At 42.7% G+C, this 19,742-nt stretch overlaps 1 protein-coding gene across 2 annotated transcripts in view; it reads left to right on the top strand.

The window, feature by feature from the left end:
• Positions 1 to 12,896, top strand: part of ARL6 (ARF like GTPase 6) — a 47,945-nt gene extending 35,049 nt beyond the window's left edge. The window contains exon 7 of one of the 2 annotated variants that reach the window (XM_084875531.1): positions 11,528 to 12,896. In XM_084875531.1, the coding sequence (XP_084731657.1) occupies positions 11,528 to 11,553 (26 nt within the window). In that variant the 3' untranslated portion in view covers positions 11,554 to 12,896. The remainder of the gene's footprint in view (positions 1 to 11,527) is intronic. The other variant, XM_084875530.1, reaches the window with a different exon arrangement.
• Positions 12,897 to 19,742: the final 6,846 nt, after the last annotated feature.

Genomic DNA, 19,742 nt, shown 5'->3' with positions numbered 1-19,742 from the left:
GATTTACTTAAAGTGTTTGCTTTTTATAGTCAATATAGTGACAACTATAGAAATATTTTTAATTTATAGCAATACATTTCTAAGAGATCTAGTAATGGAAGCATATTTGAAGTTTGGGACAAATGTTAATCTTACTGTCAATAACTAAAATAATTCTGCATGGCATGTATTTTAAGAATGTTTTACTTCCTATATATCTTAATCCTATATAATGAAACCCTAATATGCAAATAGAAAAACTACCCGGTGGAAGGACTGGTCGCTGTGATACACACTGACCACTAGGGGCCAGATGCTCAATGTAGGAGCTGCCCCCTGGTGGTCAGTTCGTTCCCACAGGGGGAGCGCCACTCAGCCAGAAGTTGGGCTCATGGCTGGTGGGCGCAGTGGTGGTGGCTGGAGTCTCTCCTGCCTCCATGGCAGCACTAAGGAGCAGCTAGCTGAGCAGTAAGAAGCAGCGAGCAGGCAAGGCTGTAAGGAGCGAGAGGTCCTGGACTGCAAGAGGGATCCTGGACAGTGAGAGGGATGCCTGCCTGCCGGCTTAGGCCTGATCCCCCTGTAAGCAGGTGGACATCCCCTGAGGGGTCCTGGATTTCAAGAGGGCGCAGGCCAGGCTGAGGGATTCCCGCAACCCCCCCTCCTGTGCACGAATTTCATGCACCAGGCATCTCTTTTACATATATAACATATTTACACAACTTTTAACACTCATATTGAGAATTATAAATACTGGTATTCTATTGATTTGTATATAGCAGCTCTATTTGTTATTCATCGAAAATAGCTATCATAGGTTGGTACAATCTTACTATATCAGGGAATAAATTAAGATTTAAGATATGTTAAGGCGGGAGGGTAGAGATCAACCAAAGGATTTGTACGTATGCATAACCAATAGACACAGACACTGGGATGGTAGGAGCTTGCCCTCAGGGTGGAAGTGGCAGGGGTGCTCAATCTGGGTAAAAGGCGACATATGTAATACTTGAAATAATAAACAAAATAAAAATAAATTATTTTTCCCAAGTTTATATTGTCTACTAGTTACAGGAATTGCTGGAAGCACAGTAGCCCACAAAGAGCAGTAAAAATGAATGAAACCTAGTTCTTTAGGTTTCAGGACACTGAGAGGCCAAGAAATTTTTGCTTATAAGCAGAGCAACTAAGGATCATTCCTATCAGGCATCTCCCTGCTCTAAATAAAGGTGAATAATAATATATTGTAAATTTAAGTTTTCATCTTGGGCTATCAACTTAACTTTCCACACTAACCTTTTTTTTAATTCTCACTTGATAGTTTTTATTGAGTTTTAGAAAGACAGGAAGAAAGAGAGAGAGAGAGAAAGGAGAGAGAGAGAGAGAGAGAGAGAGAGAGAGAAACATTGATGTGAGAGAGAAACATTGATTGGTTGCCTTCCATACATATCCCGGCCGGAGATTGAACACACAACCTAGGTATGTGCCTTGACCAGGAATGGAACCTGAAACCTTTTGGTGTATGGCACAATGCTCCAACCAACTGAGCCACCAGGCCAGAGAGAAACTAACATTTGATTACAGTTCTGTGTGATTTCTTTTCCTCTTCTGCATGTCGTGTTAGATCTTTGAACCAAATATTAAGTTTATGCCTGAACAAGCTTACTATATTGGGGAATAAATAAGATATATTTAGCTGCTTACCCACCCATACAATGGCATAATATTTCTTTGGTTCAAAGTACTAAGTTTACATCTGATAAATATTTTTCATGTGTTAGTAAAATGTGGTATTTTAATTAACTGCACAGACTATTAGTGATTTTTCTCATTCATAGCCATCATAACATTTACCATTAAAGTGCAAAGAACACTCTGGCCAGTGTGACTCAGTTGCTTGAAGCATCGTCCTGTATACCAAAAAGTTGCCTGTTCAATTCCCAGTCAGGGCACATACCCAGGTTTTGGGTTCAATCCCATGTCAGGATGCATGTGGGAGGTAACCAATCCCCCCCCCCCCTTCTCCCTCTCTCCCTCTCCCTCTTTCTCTCCCTCTCTCATTTCCTCCTCTCTAAAAAAAAAAAAAAAAAAAAAAAAAAAAAAAAATCAATAAAAAAAGAAATAAATTTTAAAAGTTAAAACATTAAAAAGTAAAAAACTGCAAAGAACATTCTAGTCATAATTTTATAATTAAGTGAAACTTAATTGAGAACCTCTAGTGATTCTAGCATAACTACTAGAATTTTTCTGTGAACACAACCTACTTAGTTTCTTGGATTGTGGTGAAGAAGTGATGAAAGTTAAGGAACTGATTCCCATATAAACATAGGTTGCAGAGGAACATTCCAGAGAAGACACCAAAAGCATATTTTCAGCCTTGATTTTTATTTGCAAGTACTTATTATTGTTCACAGTGAAGATATAGCATGCATCAAACCCCACTATTGTTCATAAAGTAATTCAAAGCACAGTAACCACTAAAAATAGGTTGATATAGTCATTTGAATTTTACATCATAGCTCTCTCTGCTCTATCATAGCTCTCTCTTCCCTTTATTTATTTTTTATTTTGTAACAGTGAGGCCACTAGGTGTCAGTAACAATCCAACATCACTGTGCCATTTGCCAACTCTGGTCTTGTCGCCTAATTTTTATGTCTGACTTTTCTGATTCATTATCTTTGCATCTTCCCAAGTCTTTGTAAGGAGGGTTCATTACTGGAAATACTTTTGTGCTCTTCTGTTGCCATATTTTTAATGTAACTGTTACAGCAATTTTCTGCAAGGTAAGCTAGTTGTCCCAATTTTAAGTAGGCATCATGGAATAGTAGTTAAAAAGCAATTGGGCTTTTGAGTGTAGAAGATTCATTCCACCACTTATTATTAATTAACATCTTTTTTTTAATTTTTTAAAATATATTTTATTGATTTTGTACAGAGAGGAAGGGAGAGAGAGATACAGAGTTAGAAACATCGATGAGAGAGTCATCGATCAGCTGCCTCTTGCACACCCCCTACTGGGGATGTGCCCGCAACCAAGGTACATGCCCTTGACTGGAATCGAACCCGGGACCTTTCAGTCCGCAGGCTGACGCTCTATCCATTGAGCCAAACCAGTTTCGGCTAACTTACTAGACTTTTTATGTAAATCTATCTGTGAAAGATATTCTGAATTTATCTCTTCATTTTGCTTCCAGAATTCTGAAATTTCCTAGCATTATAAACAAGAAGGCCCTTGGACCAATTTCTTTTCTTTTTCTTTTTTTTTTAAATTGACTTTTCTATTTATTTTTGTTGTTGTTGTTTTGTTTTGTTTTGTTTTTAATTCTTTATTGTTGAAAATATTACATACTAGAGGCCCAGTGCATGAAATTCATGCACAGGAGTGTGTGTCCCTCAGCCCAGCCTGCACACTCTCCAATCTGGGACACCTCAAGGGGTGCTCCGAACTGCTCGCCTGCCTGCCTTTCTGATTGCCCCTAACTGCTTCTGCCTGCCAGCCTGATCACCCCCTAACTAATTTCCTGCCCGCCTGAGTGGTGTTTGACTGCTCACCTGCCAGCCTGATTGATGCCTAACTGCTACCCTGCCAGCTTGTTTGCCCCTAACTGTCCTCCCCTGCAGACCTGGTCACCCCTAACTGCCCTCCCCCCAACTGCTCTCCCCTGTAGGCCTGGGTCCCTCCCAACTGCCCATCCCTCCAGGCCATCATTTGGCAGCCATCTTGTGTCCACGTGGGGCAGCCATCTTCTGTGTTGGAGTGATGGTCAATCTGCATATTACTCTTTCATTAGATAGGATAGAGCCCTGGTGCACGGGTGGGGGCCAGCTGGTTTGCGCTAAAGGGTGTCCCAGATCAGGGTGGGGGTTCCCTTGGGGGGTGGCCTGGGCAAGGGGCCTGTAGTGGTTTGCTGGCCTCCACATCCCCCAGTGATCCAAGCGGAGGCCCTGGTATCTGGGATTTATTTATCTTCTAAAATTGTAACTTTGTAGCCTTGAGCAGAGCCAAGCCTCCTGATTGCTCAGTGGCTACAGCCATTTTTGTTGGGATTTATTTATCTCCTATAATTGAAACTTTGTAGCCTTGAGTGGAGGCCAAGACAGGCCAGGGCTTCCTCCATCGTCGAGGTAACTCAAGCCTCCTGCTCTCTCTAGCTCCTTAGCTACTGCCATTTTTGTTGGGATTTATTTATCTTCTATAATTGAAACTTGGTAGCCTTGAGTGGAGTCCAGGACCCGCCAGGGTGTGCAGAAAGCTTGGCTTCCTCCATTGCCGGGGAAATCCAAGCTTCCTGTTCACTCCATGGCCACAGCCATCTTGTTAGGTTGATTTGCATACTCGCTCCTGATTGGCAAGTAGGTGTTTCTTGTGGGTGTAGTGGAGGTATGCGTATTACTCTTTTATTAGATAAGATGTCTCCTTTTCCCCCATTGGCTTCTCCCAGCCCACTCCCACCCCCAGCACAGGCCCTCACCTCCCTACTGTCCATGTCCATTGGTTATGCTTTATATGAATGCATACAAGTCCTTTGGTTGATATCTTTCCCTTCCCCCCACCTCCTACTCTTCCTACCTTCCCTCTGATATTTGATAGTCTGTTCGATGCTTCTATGTCTCTGGACCTATTTTTCATCAGTTTATGTTGTTCATTATATTCCACAAATGAGTGAGATCATGTGATATTTATCTTTCTCTGACTGGCTTATTTCGCTTAGCATAATTTTATTATTTAGAGTTTAAAGTTAAAATTTTGGAGATAGAATATTAAATGAAACATTTTGTGCCATGATTCCATTCTTTTTCGGAAGGATTCACAATGATTTCCTATGTATGCAGCCCAAAGACAAGAATCTATGAAGTATTTTTAAAAACCAACAGAGAATATACAAAAACTATTGCAGAGATAGAAGTTGTTTTCTAGCTTTGAAACTTTGAAGTGAGATATTTATAAAAGGAAATCCTCCCAGGTGACTAAGGAAATTTACTCATCCCTTTATCTGTAGGGGAAAGATTTATGCTTTCAGGTTTTAATAAAACACATAAACTGTTCAAAGGGGTGTTCCAATGACACTTAACTTTCATCTCCTCCTCAGATGTCACTAATGATTAAGGGACCTTGGCTTAAAGACATTAACCCACAAGGGCAAAAGGAGTGGGAATGACAAAAATGACAAACAAAATAGAACAAAAAACAATGGCGCTCAGATTTTGGAAGCTGGATATCTGATGAATGTTGATCTGGTCTGATAAATAATGAATGACCTAACAGACTTAAGACCTTTTCTCTTAACAGAGAAAGCTGAATTGTAAGCCAGTACTGGGGAAAGCTGGAGGGCTAATTTACATTGCAGATCCCCACAGAGGCTTGATGTTGGTAGAAATTGGAAATAAGAGAGGTAGGGCTGAAAAGAGAACACAGTCTTATATCCTTATCCCAAAAGAAGGTTGAAGGTTTATTCTCTGCAGAGAATCAAACAGAGTGTCACTGGACTGAAGAACAACTGTGTGTGGTAGTGCTGAACTGAAAATAAGGAGTAACTGGAAGTTTTCATACCAAATATAACCCTCTCCTACCTTCTGCTTCTCCCAGAAGACACAGGAGGTAGGCACGAGATATAAAGTCATCTTTAAGGAATCGGACCAGCCTAAGAGAAAAGAGCTTCTGGTATTAACATCAGAGATTCCCAAGGAAATGGCTTAGCTAGATACACCAGAAGGAAGACCACCTTTGACAAACCTAAAATGCTTATCACAATTCCAGTTCAGCTTCACAGTGTTTGTTAATACATATGAGAAGTGGCAAAGGATCACCAGACATTTGAGGACAAAAACATTATGAATTAAGGAACGTAAACAAACAGGAAAAATAAGTTAAAGGAAGTAGAGTTTATTTAGGGGAACATTTCAAAAACCTAGTAGAGTATGCACTAGCTGGTTTGGCTCATTGGTTAGAGCATTGGCCTGTAGTGTGGCCATGGGTTCAATGCCAGTCAAGGACATATACCTCAGTTGTAGGCTTAATCCAGACCCCAGTTGGGGTGCATGTGGAAGGCAACCAATCAATATCTCCCAGTCCCTTCCACTCTCTCTGAAAAATCAATGGAAATATATCTTCTGATGAGGATTAATAAACAAACAAAAAAAAAAAACAAAACTAGTAGCATATCAAGAACAAAAAACGTAAAAATAAGTTTTTAGAAAATAATAATAGAATAGTAGAAATTGAAACCCCAAATAAAAGAAGATAAAATAGAGGCACTCTCTCAGAAAGCAGAGCAAAAGGATAAAGAATAGAAAATTGGAAAGAAAAGAAAGTAAGGGGGTCATGTTTAGGAGGCTTAATACCCAAATAGTAGGAATTTCAGAGAGGACAGAAAATAGAGGGGAGAGAAATCAGCAATCAATATTTTAAGAACTAAATATGAGTTTTTAGTTAAAAGTCCTTTTGAGAGCTCAATGTAGTGGATGAAAATATCCTCACACCGTGGTACATCATTAATAACAGTTAAGATTGAAGACAATGGAAAAGTCTACAGACTTCATGAGAAGAAAAGGAGATTTCGTGTAAAGGACAAGGATACAGAATAGCATCAAACTTTTCAGTAGCAACCCTTGGAAGGTGTAATATGATTGTGCATTGCCTGGAATAGTCAAAGGAGAAAATGGAATTGTGTTCTTAGGCTGTATCAATGTGTTGTGATTGTAGAATTAAGACATCTTCAGCCATGCAAAATCTTAAGAATTTACTTTCCATACCTTTTACTAAGGTAGCCACTGAGAGGAGTACTCATCAAAAACAAGGGAATAAACCAAGGGGGGGAAAAAGGAGGGAAGGAAAATAAGCACAGGAGAATGGGGGAATGAATCCTCTGGATGATAGTGGAGATCCTAGAGTGATAGTGAAATATCTTTTATAAAAATAACCGGACAAGTAGAGAAAAACTGGTCCAGATTATAGAGTTTGGGAAGGCTGTAGTGAAATTGATTGACTCTGTAATGTGCTCCATAAGCAGTGTAGAATAATGGGTTTGAAGTAGTATCTATCTATAGAGCCATGGTCCATAACATCCAAAATGACCAAAAGAATGACCAAACACTGGGAGTCAGTGCTGCAGTCAGTGCTGCGGGCTCCATGGCAACCTTGCACTGACTGCTGAGGGGGCTGTGGATCAGGCCCAGATCCATGGAAGCTGATCAGCCCTTGCCTTTCTTTCTCTCCAGGCCTTGCCAGCAGCCACAGGGTCTGTTGTTCAGCCCCATCATTCTGATCAAGCCCAGAGATAGGCCTGGAGACGCTGACTGGCATAGAAACTGACCAATCAGAACCAAATATGGGTGACCTGAGAGGAGCCAATGGCTGCCTAGGTGGCAGAGCTTTTGATGCTGACTGGCATAGAAACCGACCAATCAGAACCTAATCTGGGTGAACTGCGAAAGGCAGAACCTAAGGTGGGGGCTGAGAAGGGGTTTTAAGGGCAACAGCTGTTTGGTGTAAGAGGTAAGAAAGGAATTCAATTTTTCAATGACCAGTTGGCAGTATAGTTCATATGGCTGGCTATCAGTCTAGATACAGGGATTATGTATTTTTGTCTGCCAAGAGCATCTCCTCCTGCTGAAAAAGACTCCACCCCCACCTCCCACCCCAATTAAGCAATCCTATACAATCTATACTACTAAAAGGATAATATGTTAATTAGACTGGGTCGACAAGCCATCTTCCAGATGTCCGACTTCTTTCTGGACAAAGCCATGGTGGTGGGGGCTGATGCAGAGGCAGTTAGGGGCAATTAGGTTGGCAGGGGAAGGCAGTTGGGGGCGAGATCAGGCCAGCAGGGGAGGGCAGTTAGGGGCAATCAGGCAGGCAGAGGCAGTTAGGGGCAATCAGGCTGGCCAGGGAGAGCAGTCAGGGTCAAGATCAGGCCAGCAGTGGGGGGGCAGTTGGGGGCAAGATCAGGCTGGCAGGGGAGGGCAGTTAGGGGCGATCAGGCAGGTAGGCAGATGAGCAGTTAGGAGCCAGCAGTCCCAGATTGTGAAAGGGATGTGCAACTGTTAGGTGGATCAGGTCTAAACCAGCAGTCAGACATCCCCCAAGGGGACCCTCATTGGAGAGGGTGCAGGGCTGAGGGACCCCCACCCCCAATCACGAATTTTGTGCACTAGGTTACTAGTTAGATACATAGAAAAGCAGAGAGGCAGGATTGGAGATAAGGAACAATTATTAACTCCGGGGAAAACAGAATGTAGTTGAAGACAGGAAAAGTAACGGAGGTGTGCTACCTTTCTCAGTTGTGACCAGCATTTACAGACTATGCAAATTAACCGGGATGCCGTAACATGACCGCTCAGCAGGAGGCATGCACAGCAGGAGTGGGTGGGCAGGGACTGCCATCACCAGGAGGACCTCCACGCTGAGCGGCCCCCAGTGGAGGCAGTCCCTGTGCGGCCCAACCCAGAGGCCACCCAGCCCGGGGGCAGCCCCTGGCTCTGCTATATTGAGTTTGTGATTTCCAAGGAAACTGTCAGAAGGGATGATAAATTCTACACAAATGCCTTAGCTGGTGCCTATCTAAGCAGCGGCTTTGTTTAAATCGAGCCTTTTCCGCAGTGAATGACCCCAACCCTCCCTGGACCAGGCAGGTTCCTGTGGAGTACAATCTCCATGCAATACACCGAGGGCCCTAGTTTCATCCCTGGTGATCTCATGCACGTTATCTCGGGGCAGTGGTGAAGGAAGGTAAAAGCATCACACAGGGAAGCTCTGACGAGCAGGCAGAAGGAAACCATGTCTGGCAGACACTCCCCTGCCACCCTCTTCAGCATGTACGAAGAATCAAATAAACCAATACAAATACCCCGCCCCCGCCCCGGAGAGATCCCAGACTGAGGGACATCCCACCCAGGCATTGCATACCTGCTTCCCACCCCCTTGATCCAAATGGGCAGGTTAGAGGGTATAGAGGAGGAGGAGGAGCCTCACAGGAAAGGGATCCTCAGAAATGCACCTCCAGACCTGACCTCTTGGAGTGCAGGGCCTGACCCCACCCCCAGAAGATTTGAATATCCCAGAACCTCCAGTGCTTCCATGCACTGGGCATTCCCATGTCTTCCTTGCCTCCCAGCCACTGATCCTCACTGTCTCCTACCCCAGAAACACTCCGTCCTCCTCAACTTTTGGTCTTTATAGCCTAAATGCATGGTGGGCATTGTTGCTTCTCCATGGATTTTATTTGATAAAAACCCAGTGAAGTTTTTAGCAACTGAGCTGCTCAGACTTCATCAGGGACAACAAATGATACACCTTATTTGGCTTTGATAGCAAAGCAATCTTATTCTTTTACTAGAGGCCCGGTACATGAAATTCGGGCATGGGGGGGAGGGGTGTCCCTCAGCCCAGCCTGCACCCTCTCCAATCTGGGACCCCTCGAGGGATGTCCGACTGCCTGTTTGGGCCCAATCCCAGTAGGACATCCCTCTCACAATCCAGGACTGCTGGCTCCCAACTGCTCACCTGTCTGTCTTCCTGATTGCCCCTAACCACTTCTGCCTGCCAGCCTAATCACCCCCTAACCACTGCCCTGCCAGCCTAATTGGTAGCCTAACTGCTCCCTTGCCAGCCTGTTTGCCCCTAACTGCCCTCCCCTGCAGGCCTGGGCGGCCCCCCCCCCCCCAAACTATCTTCCCTTGCAGGCCTGGTCCCTCCCAACTGCCCTCCTCTGCTCGTTTGATCATCCCCAACTGCCTTCCCTTGCAGGCCTGGTCCCTCCCAACTGCCCTCCCCTGCTGGCCATCTTGTGTTGGCCATCTTGTGTCTACATAGGGACAGGATCTTTAACCACATGGGGGTAGCCATCTTGTGTGTTGGAGTGACAGTCAATTTGCATATTACTCTTTTATTAGATAAGATAGAGGCCTGGTGCACTGGTGGGGACCAGGTGGTTTGCCCTGAAGGGTGTCCTGGATTAGGATGGGGGTTCCCTTGGGGCGTGAGTCAGCCTGGGTGAGGGGCCTGTGGTGGTTTGCAAGCCAGCCACTCCCCCCAGTGACCCAAGCAGAGGTCCTGGAATCTGAGATTTATTTATCTTCTATACTTGAAACTTTGTGGCATTGAGCAGAGCCAAATCTCCTGCTCCCTCCATGGCAACAGCCATTTTTGTTGGGATTTATTTATCTTCTGTCATCAAAACTTTGTAGCCTTGAGTGGAGGCCTGGGTCCACCAAGGTGTGTGGAAAGCTTGGCTTCCTCCATTGCCAGGGAAACCCAAGCCTCCTGCTTGCTCCATGGCCACAGCCATTTTGGTTGGGTTAATTTGCATACTCGCTCCTGATTAGCTGGTGGGCATGACTTGTGAGTGTATTGGAGTGATTGTTAATTTGCATATTACTCTTTTATTAGATAGGATTTTTAAAAATAGATTTTTATTGATTTCAGAAAGGAAGGGAGAGGGAGATAGAAACATCAATGATGAGAAAGATTCATTGATTAGTTGCCTCCTGCATGTGCCCTACTGGGGATCAAGCCTGCAACCCAGGTGTGTGCCCTTGACCAGAATCAAACCTGGGACCCTTCAGTCCTCAGGCTGAGCTTTAGCCACTGAGCAAAACCAGCTAGGACAAGCAATCCTATTCTTAAAGACTTGATTTTTGTCATAAACAAGTGAATTTGAATCATATCAAACCAATAAACATTTTTAAATGAGATGTCTGTTCATTTCTACTAATGCAATTCTACCTTAAAGCTCATGTTGTATAATCTGTACTAATAAAAGGGTAATATGCTAATTAGACTAGAAGTCTTCTGGACATCCACACAAAGCCACGGTGGCGGGGGCTGAGGCAGAGGCTGTTAGGGACGACCAGGCTGGCAGCGGAGGTCAGTTAGGGGCGATCAGGCCAGCAGGCAGAGGTGGTTAGGGACTATCAGGCAGGGAGGCAGGTGAGCAGTTAGGAGCCAGCGGTCCCAGATTGCGAGAGGGATGTCTGACTGCCGGTTTAGACCCATTTCCACAGGCATTGGGCCTAAACCGTCAGTCAAACATCCCCCAAGGGGTCCCAGATTGGAGAGGGTGCAGGCCAGGCTGAGGGACACACACACACACACACACACACTCTTCATGCACCAGGCGTCTAGTTACATTGATAATGACTACATTACTTTGTTAGGAGGATGGGAGTATTGAAAGCATTATGAGGGTTGTAGAGAGCAGCATAGAGATACATAAAACTGAGGCTCATATTAAATGGAAGAAACTGGTATTTCAACAAGTAATAAAATACATATATTATTTAGAGATAAAGAGATAATCACCTAAAAGGGAGTTGAGAGATGAGGCAAGGGACTGCTAATTTTCATGCAGTCATATAGAACTAGTTAATTGGCTCTATGCATATACTAGTACAACTGTGATGAAAATAAAAATTATAGTATGATTTGCGCTTTTTCAAAAAACTGCATAGATTTCTACTGTGTTCTTATAGATTTGTCTCAGGTTATGTTAAACAAAAATGGATTTTGTCCTGTAGAGACCAATAATGTCTTGTCTGTTTTGTTATCAGATCAGATCCAAGCTGTGAAGACATGAAAAGATAGTATTTGGAAACCTCAACAATTGTCAATTCAAGGAATATATCTTAAAGCAAACTGAATACATTAAACTTTTTAAAGATGTTGGTACATCTAAGAATACTTTATAATCTGCTTGCATTTATGGACTCTGAATAAAGTTTATAAGAATATAAGATTTCACATATGCTAATCTGGCCATTAATTATATGAAAATAAATCCTCGGAAAGGATCCCCAGAATATCAACCTCTTGGCAAAAGTCTATACTTGTTCGTAATGAGAATGTTAAAGTCCATCTCAATATCTCATCTTGAATTATGATATCTTCAGTGTATTTTTTAATTGTCTTAAAAAAAGGTTATAGTATAACTGCAATGGGATTGTGCTTGTGAAAAAGAACTTTAAATATTTATAAGGGACCATGGGTGATTAATGTATATTTTTACTATATGTCACCATCAATAAAACATAAAATATTTCAACTAGTGTGCTTTGTTTATGCTGAAATAATAATGCTGTGTTAATATGGTACTTGGTATTTTACTGTCAAATATTTGTCAACCTGAGACCAAGTTATGCTGAAGTTATTTATCCAGTGAATATGTATTGGGTAACTCTATACCTGTACTAGTTTGACACTATACTATGCAATGATGATAGAAGGTAAATTAAACATACTCCTCCTCAGAGAACTTAAAATTTAGTGAGGCAGAATTTGAGAATTTTTTAATATATCATTTAATTTTTTATTTCATTGGCTGAATGAAAATATTTTATCCTAAGACTGAGTTATTAAAATGAGTTAATGTGTGATTCTTCAATAATTATAACTGACTTTCTTTAAAATTCCTCCAGTTTACTATAGCACTTTGTTGAAATAGATTGTGACCAAACTGTTTTGTTTTTTTTCTGAACAAAAACTGCTACATAAATGTTTTTAGAATTTTAGACATATCTCAGTTATCCACAGTATATAAATTGTGTTATTCTCAAAACTTAGAGACCACTTAGAATTATAAACTCTAAATAGAAGCTTTGGTTTTAAATTAATCACTGGGAAACAGTATAGAAAGCAGTGGTATAAATTCTGGAAAATATTGCATATAAAGAAAAACTAATATATGTTGTGTAACATCTTAAACATACTTAGCAGTGGAAATGATAAAAAGCAGGCAAAAGGTGAGCATTAAAGATGTTATATAATAACTGTGGGAGTGATATGTTTCAGAGATTTGAATAAAATAATTTTAAAACTACAGTAAAAGTTCTGTAATACACTTTCTCACAGTCCTGAAATCCCAGTGACTTGGAATTTGTCAAGTTCAGAGTTATTCAGGATAGTCTACTGGTTCCGAATTTTCAGCTAGCTTGCCAGTCTTCCATTAATTGTGGTTTTTTTAAAAAAAATAAATCTTTGTTTAGATTATTACAAATGTTCCTCTTTTTCCCCCCTCCATTGCTCCCCTCCACCAAGTTCCCACCCCACCCTCTGCCCTTTCCCCACCCCCCATTGTCCTCATCCATAGGTGCACAGTTTTGGGGTTTTTTTTAATATATTTTATTGATTTTTTTACAGAGAGGAAGAGAGAGGGATAGAGAGTTAGAAACATCAATAAGAGAGAATTATCCATCAGCTGGGGATGTGCCCACAACCAAGGTACATGCCCTTGACCGGAATCGAACCTGGGACCTTTCAGTCCGCAGGCCAATGCTCTATCCACTGAGCCAAACCGGTTTCGCGAGGTGCACAGTTTTTGTTCAGTCTCTTCCCACACCCCCACTCCCCTTTTTCCCCAGAATCTCAGTCCACTCCCCTTCCATATCTCTGATTCTATTATATTCACCAGTTAATATTGTTCATCAGATTTTTTAATTCCCTTGGTTTTTAGGTTCACTTGTTGATAGTTACATATTTGTTGTTCATAATTTTTATCTTTATTGTCTTCCTCTTCCTAAAGAACCCCTTTCAGCAATTCATATATTGAATAATTCTGGTTTGACAGTGATAAACTCCTTTAGCTTTTTTTAATTTGTGAAGCTTTTTATCTAGCCTTTGATTCTGAGTGATAGCTTTGCTGAGTAGAGTAATTTTGGCTGTAGGTTCTTGCTATTCATCACCTTGAATATTTCTTGTCATTCCCATCTGGCCTGCATGGTTTCTATTGAGAAATCAGCTGACAATCGTATGGGTGCTTTTCTCTTGCTGATTTTAATATTCTCTCTGTCTTTTGCTCTTGGAATTTTAATTATGATTTGTCTTGGTGTGGTCCTCTTTGGATTCCTTTTGTTTGGGGTTCTGTGCACTTCCTGGACTTGTAAGTCTAATTCTTTCACCAGGTGGGGGGAAGTTTTCTGTCATTATTTCTTCTAGTATTCTTTTGGTATCTTGCTCTCTCTCATCTTCTGGGACCCCATAATTCTGATGTTGGTTCATTTGAAATTGTCCCAGAGGTTTCTTACACTATCTTCAACTTTCTGGATTCTCTTACCTTCTTGCTTCTGTGGAGGAGTGTCCTCTGGCTCTTTGTGTTCCAAATCTGACTTGATTCTTACGACCTTCCTTTCTGTTTTTAGGACTCTGTATAATATTTTTTATTTCAGACAATGTATTCTTTATTTCTAGTTGATCCCTTTTCATATCCTCATAGGTCTTGTTTATTTTATCGTCCTTTTCTAGAAAATTCTAGAAAAACCTTATAAGCGTGCTTTTGAACTCTATCCAGTCACTTCTTTTCCTCCATTTCTTTTTGTTTGTGATCTGTTTCCTTGTCTCAGCATTTTCACAGCTTCCCTGAATTGGTAGGGTGGCTTTGTGTCCTAAGGTGTCCTATATGGTTCAGTGAGTCAGCTTCCCGGTTACTTGAGGTGGACAGTCTTGGTGTAGCCCTTTGTGGGCTGTGTGTGCAGTTTTGTTGTTAAGCCTTGCTTGTTGTTGGTATCACTGGGAAGCGTTGATCTCCAAGCCAATTGGCTATGAGGATCAGAAGTATCTCAGCTAGAGGGTTTCTGCATTCCGCTTGAATGGGGTGGAGTCTCGGGGTGGCACAGACAAGCTTTGTTTGCAACAATTGGTTGCAGGCGCGCGCACCTTTTTGGTATAGGTGCAGACAAGCTTTAGATTCCTGTCTGTCACTCCCTAGGAGAGTCCCATTCACTGCGAACGAGAAAGGTAGCCACTGGAAGGGCTTCTGTGCTCCACTTGGATGGGGGAGAGTCTCAGGTGGTGCAGACAAGCTTTATTCAGCCCCTCCCTACGAGGGTCTGGTTTCTGAGTCTCGCAGTAATGGCCGCTGGCTTCACACACCTCTGAGAGATCTCTGCCCTCTGCCTGACAGTCTGGCCTCTCCCTGTCTGGGGCTGTCTATCAGCGCAATAGGGTGGTTCTGTTTTCCTCCCTAACAAGAAAGCCAGTCGTGCTTTAGCTATCCGCCCCCTCCAGTGAAGGTATAAGCCAGTAGCGAACTCGGCCCACCCTCCGCGCTCAGCAAGCAAGCTGGCAGCAAAGTCGGGCGGCTGCCTTTTCGCGCACGCAGTTCACCGCACCTTCACAGTTCCTGAGGTTCAGTGTGCCTTCTCTCTCCTTCCCAGATGGTAGAGCCTCCTGTCAACCAGCCGTCCGGCGCTTCAGGGTGATGTTTCCCCTGTTTTTCAGTTCTAAATTCAAATCATTTTTTATTGTTCAATTACAATTGACATACTGTTGTATCACTTTCAGGAGTACACCCCAGTGATTAGACTTTACATAAAGTTCTTACATAACTTTCTAAGTGATCATCCCAATAAATCTCATACCCATCTGACACCATACATAGTTATTAAAATATTATTGACTATACTTGTTATGCTGTGCTTTATATCAACATGACTATTCTGTAACCACAAATTTGTACTTCTTAATCCCTCACCTTTTTTACCCAACCTTCCTCCCATCTGGCAGCCATCTAAATATTATCTGTATTTATAAGTTTGTTTCTGTTCAGATTGTTTATTTTGTTTTTCAGGTCTGTGTTTATTGTCATAGTATTGCTCATATTTTTATCTTTTTTTCTTAACAACCTTTGATAATTTATATAATACTGGTTTGATGGTGATAAATTCTTTTAGCTTTTTCTTGTCTGGGAGGCTCTTTATCTCTTCCTTGCTTCTAAATGATAGCTTTCCTGTATAGAGTAATCTTGATTGTAGGTCCTTGCTGTTTATCATTTTGAATGTTTCATGTCAATCCCTTCTGGCCTGCAAAGTTTCTGTTGATAAATCAGATAACAGTCTTATTGGAGTTTTCTTGTAGGTGACTAACTGCTTTCTCTTGCTGCTTTAAAATTCTCTCTTTAAACTTTTGCATTTTAATTATGATATGTCTTGTTGTGGACCTCTTTGGGTTCATCTTGTTTAGGACTCTCTGCACTTCCTTGACTTGTATGTCTATTTCCTTCACCAAGTCAGAGAAGTTTTATGTCATTTTTTCAAATTTTCAATTACTTGCTCTCTCTCTTCTCTTGACATTCCCATGAAATAAATGATATGCTTGAAGTTGTCCCAGAAGCTCCTTACACTATCCTTATTTTTTAAAATTCTTTTTTCCTTTTGCTTTTCTGATTGTTTTCTGCTTCCTCATATTCCAAATCACTGATTTGATTATCAGTTTCATCTACTCTGCTGTTCATTTGTTGTAAATTATTCTTCATTTCAGTTAGTGTAACCTTCATTTCTGACTTTTTTGTTTTAATGGCTTCCATGTCCTTTTTTATGCTGCTAAGTCCTCACTAAGTTAACTGAACATTCTTATAGCAGTGTTTTGAACTCTGAATCTAATTGATTGCTTATCTCCATTTTGTTTATTCTTTTGCTTAAGTATTGTTCTGTTCTTTCATTTGGGACCTGTTTCTTTGTCTCCTCATTTTGCAGCCTCCCTTTGTTTGTTGCTATGAATTATGTAGAACTGCTATATCTCCTGAGCTTGGTAGATGGCCTAATATAGTAGGTGTCCTATAGATCCAGTAGCACAGCCTCCCCACTCACCCAAAATGGGCATTCCAGGTGCACTCCACCCACCGTGTGCAGTGTGTACGCCCTCCTGTTGTAGTTGAGCCTTGATTGCTGTTGGCATATCAATGAGAAGGATTTACCCCCAAGCCAATCAGCTGCAAGGACTGACTGCAGTCACCAACCACCATGGAGAATCAGTTATGCAGGGGTCCACTCTATAGAGTAGGACTTGAGCAGGGCTCTGGTGCCCACTGAGTCCGCCCTTGAGAGTGTCACTTGTGGAGGTGGTTGGGTGATGGTGCTTTGATGTGGTCTGAAGCAGTCCACCAGGTACACTGTCTCTGAGACTCTGCCGCCACCAGTGTTCTGCCCAAGCCACCTGGCCTGAGCTACAAAGTAACCTGTAAATGGCCACTTTGTGCTGAGCTTGGGAGGTGCCAAGGTGAGGCCAAGCTGCAAAACAAGGTCAGCTGCTGCTATTGTCCGGCCTGGGGCTACTTATTGAGAGGTATGGAGCACAGGGAGACCAGACGCTGTTGTTTGAGAGATTTTAGGAAAAAGTGAATAGTGATCTAAGATAGGCCATTCATTTTGAAAAGCCACTAGGAACAGCCTCGATGAGCCTGCGAATTGGGTGGGGCAGGATCTCAGGGAATCACCAGGGCAGGGCAAACAGTGATAGCCAGGCTGATGGAGACTCAGATATGGTGCCCACCTGCCAGCTTTGTTGGGGGGCAAGGGGTGCTCAGAAAGGAACAGTGGCCTCTGCAAGTTCTTCTGTCTGGGAGAAAGCTGCCCCCCTGCTCTCGCCCTGATGCCAGATCATTCAGTTCCTCCCCATATGTCCTTGGTGCCTTTCAAGCTGCTGTCCAAGAACTGGAGCTCAGAGTGAGTGGGTCAAATATGTTTGTGCTTGGGCCCTCTAATAGGAACTTCCTGGAACTCCGTGAGCCTCTGTCTCCCTCAGTCTCAATTCCCACTGGTGTTTAAAGCCAAAAATTATGGGGACTCCTCTTCCTGGCACTGAAAGCAATGGACGGGGGCCTGGTGTAGGGCTGGGACCCCTTCACTCCTCAAGAGGAATCTTCACATCAGAGATATCCCTCCTGATTTTTATCCACCACATGTGGGTGGGGAACAAGACTATTTCAAGTTTCCATCCCTTGATGGCTTCTTTTTTAACTCCCTTGTTGTAGGACTTCCATTCAGCTAGGTTTCAGGAGTTTCTGAATGATGGTTGTTCTGTACCTTAGTTGTAATTTTAATGCAGTTGTGGGAGGATGCAAGTACCACATTTACCTATGCTGCCATCTTGACCAGAAATCTAAAGCATTCTTTAAAAAAAAGAAAGTAAAAAGGAGAAGCAATAGATACTATATGCAGCAAAGTCTACAGTTACTTACTGTCTGGTGCTTCACATAAAAGCTTTGCCAACCAATATAGATGGTGAACCTGAGGCAAAAGAGGTTATAACATTCCTACAGTCGTAGTGCAAATAAAGAGAAAGCCCCAGCTTTTGAGTCTAGACAATCTGACTACAGAATCTGTATTCTTAACCTCTAGAGCACATATGTCAAACACAAGGCCCGCGGGCCAAATCCAGCCCGCCAGGCCTTGCAATGTGGCCCGCACTGCGCTGTCATCACTGAACTCCGCTGTCAGTTTATGACGTCAGTTTATGACTGTTCAGTAAACCATTCGGCCCGCAATTTAGGCTGGATTTTAGATTTTGGCCCCTTCTCTGATTGAGTTCGACACCCCTACTCTAGAGGCTTCTCAAAAAGCTAAAGACTATAGACTCAAGTGGCTGAAAAGCCATGCTCTTTCCCCCAATAAGATTGACATATTTGCCTTCTAAAGTCTTTTTCCTTCCTCTTCTTTGTTAATCCTCACCTGAGGCCATTTTTTTTCATTGATTTTTGTGGGGAGGGGGGGTTCAGAGAGTGGAAGGGAGGGAGGAAGGGAGAAAAGGAGGAAGGGAGATAGAGAGAGAAAGAGAGAGAGAGAGAGCGAGAGAGAGAGAGAGAGAGAGAGAGAGAGAGAGAGAGAGGCAGAGACGCATCGATTGGTTGCCTCTCACAAGAGCCCTCACCAGGTCGGGATCAAGCGTACAATTAAGGTAGGTGCCCTTGACTGGAATTGAACCCAAGACCCCTCAATCTGCAGGCTGATGCTCTATCCACTGAGCCAAACTGGCAAGAGCTTTCCTACCTCTTTAAATAAGTGGCAGCAGATGGCTTAGATTCTGAAACAACAATTGTATTGATGTGTTTAAGTGAGTCACAGAAAGATTATCCCCATGCATCTGGCTTAGACTTCAGCTTTCATAATTTTTACCAATATTTTGAGGTAAATGATAACTAGTGTTGATAGGAAATATTTATCATCTAGGTTGTTCATGTGCATTTTAAGTTAGGTGACTGACCACAAGGAACAAACTATAGCTAGAGAAATATCATCCTTCCTATATAATAAAAAGGCAATGTGCAAATTGACCATCACTCCCTCACACAAGATGGCCCCCCCATGTGGTCACAAGATGGCCACCCCCATGTCCTCACAAGATGACCGACAGGGGAGCCAGTTAGAGTCAACTAGGACAGCAGGGGAGGGCAGTTAGGGGCAACCAGGCTGCCAGGGGAGCAGTTAGGTGTCAGTCAGGCTGTCAGGGAAGTGATTAGGGTGTGATCAGGCTGGCAGGCGGAAGCAGTTAGGGGCAATCAGGAAGGCAGGCAGGTGAGGGGTTGGGAGCCAGCAGTCCTGGATTGTGAGAGGGATGTCTCCCAAGAGGTCTTAGATTGGAGAGGATGCAGGCTTGGGCTGAGGGACAACGCTCCCTCCCCACCCCTCAGTGCACAAATTTTGTGCACCTGGCCTCTAGTAAGTCCTTTCAAATATTTTTTGAAATGCCACATTGTGATAGTAAAATGTTAATAAAATAGGTTTATGTTTACACCAATTGAATGTAGTCACTAATGTTGGAATCAAAGCCAAGGAATCAAATCACATTCAGGCTCTGTTTACTTAGGCATAGTGCAGTGTAACAGTGTCAGGATGCACCATCCTGAGATCATAAGAAGCTCACACTTCACTCACTTCAGTGATTGCGAACTTTTTTCCCTGGGCTTTCTTGGGCAGATTTATAGACATATCTTACAAGTATACCTATTATTCTTACTATGTTCAGAGTTTGTTGTTTAATTTTGTGGGAAGGTGTTTT

This window comes from Pipistrellus hanaki (assembly GCF_964339955.1).
Source record: "Pipistrellus hanaki genome assembly, chromosome: 2".
Classification (NCBI taxonomy): domain Eukaryota; kingdom Metazoa; phylum Chordata; class Mammalia; order Chiroptera; family Vespertilionidae; genus Pipistrellus; species Pipistrellus hanaki.
Note: the sequence above shows the minus strand (reverse complement) of the source record. Positions and strands in the feature narration are given on the sequence as shown.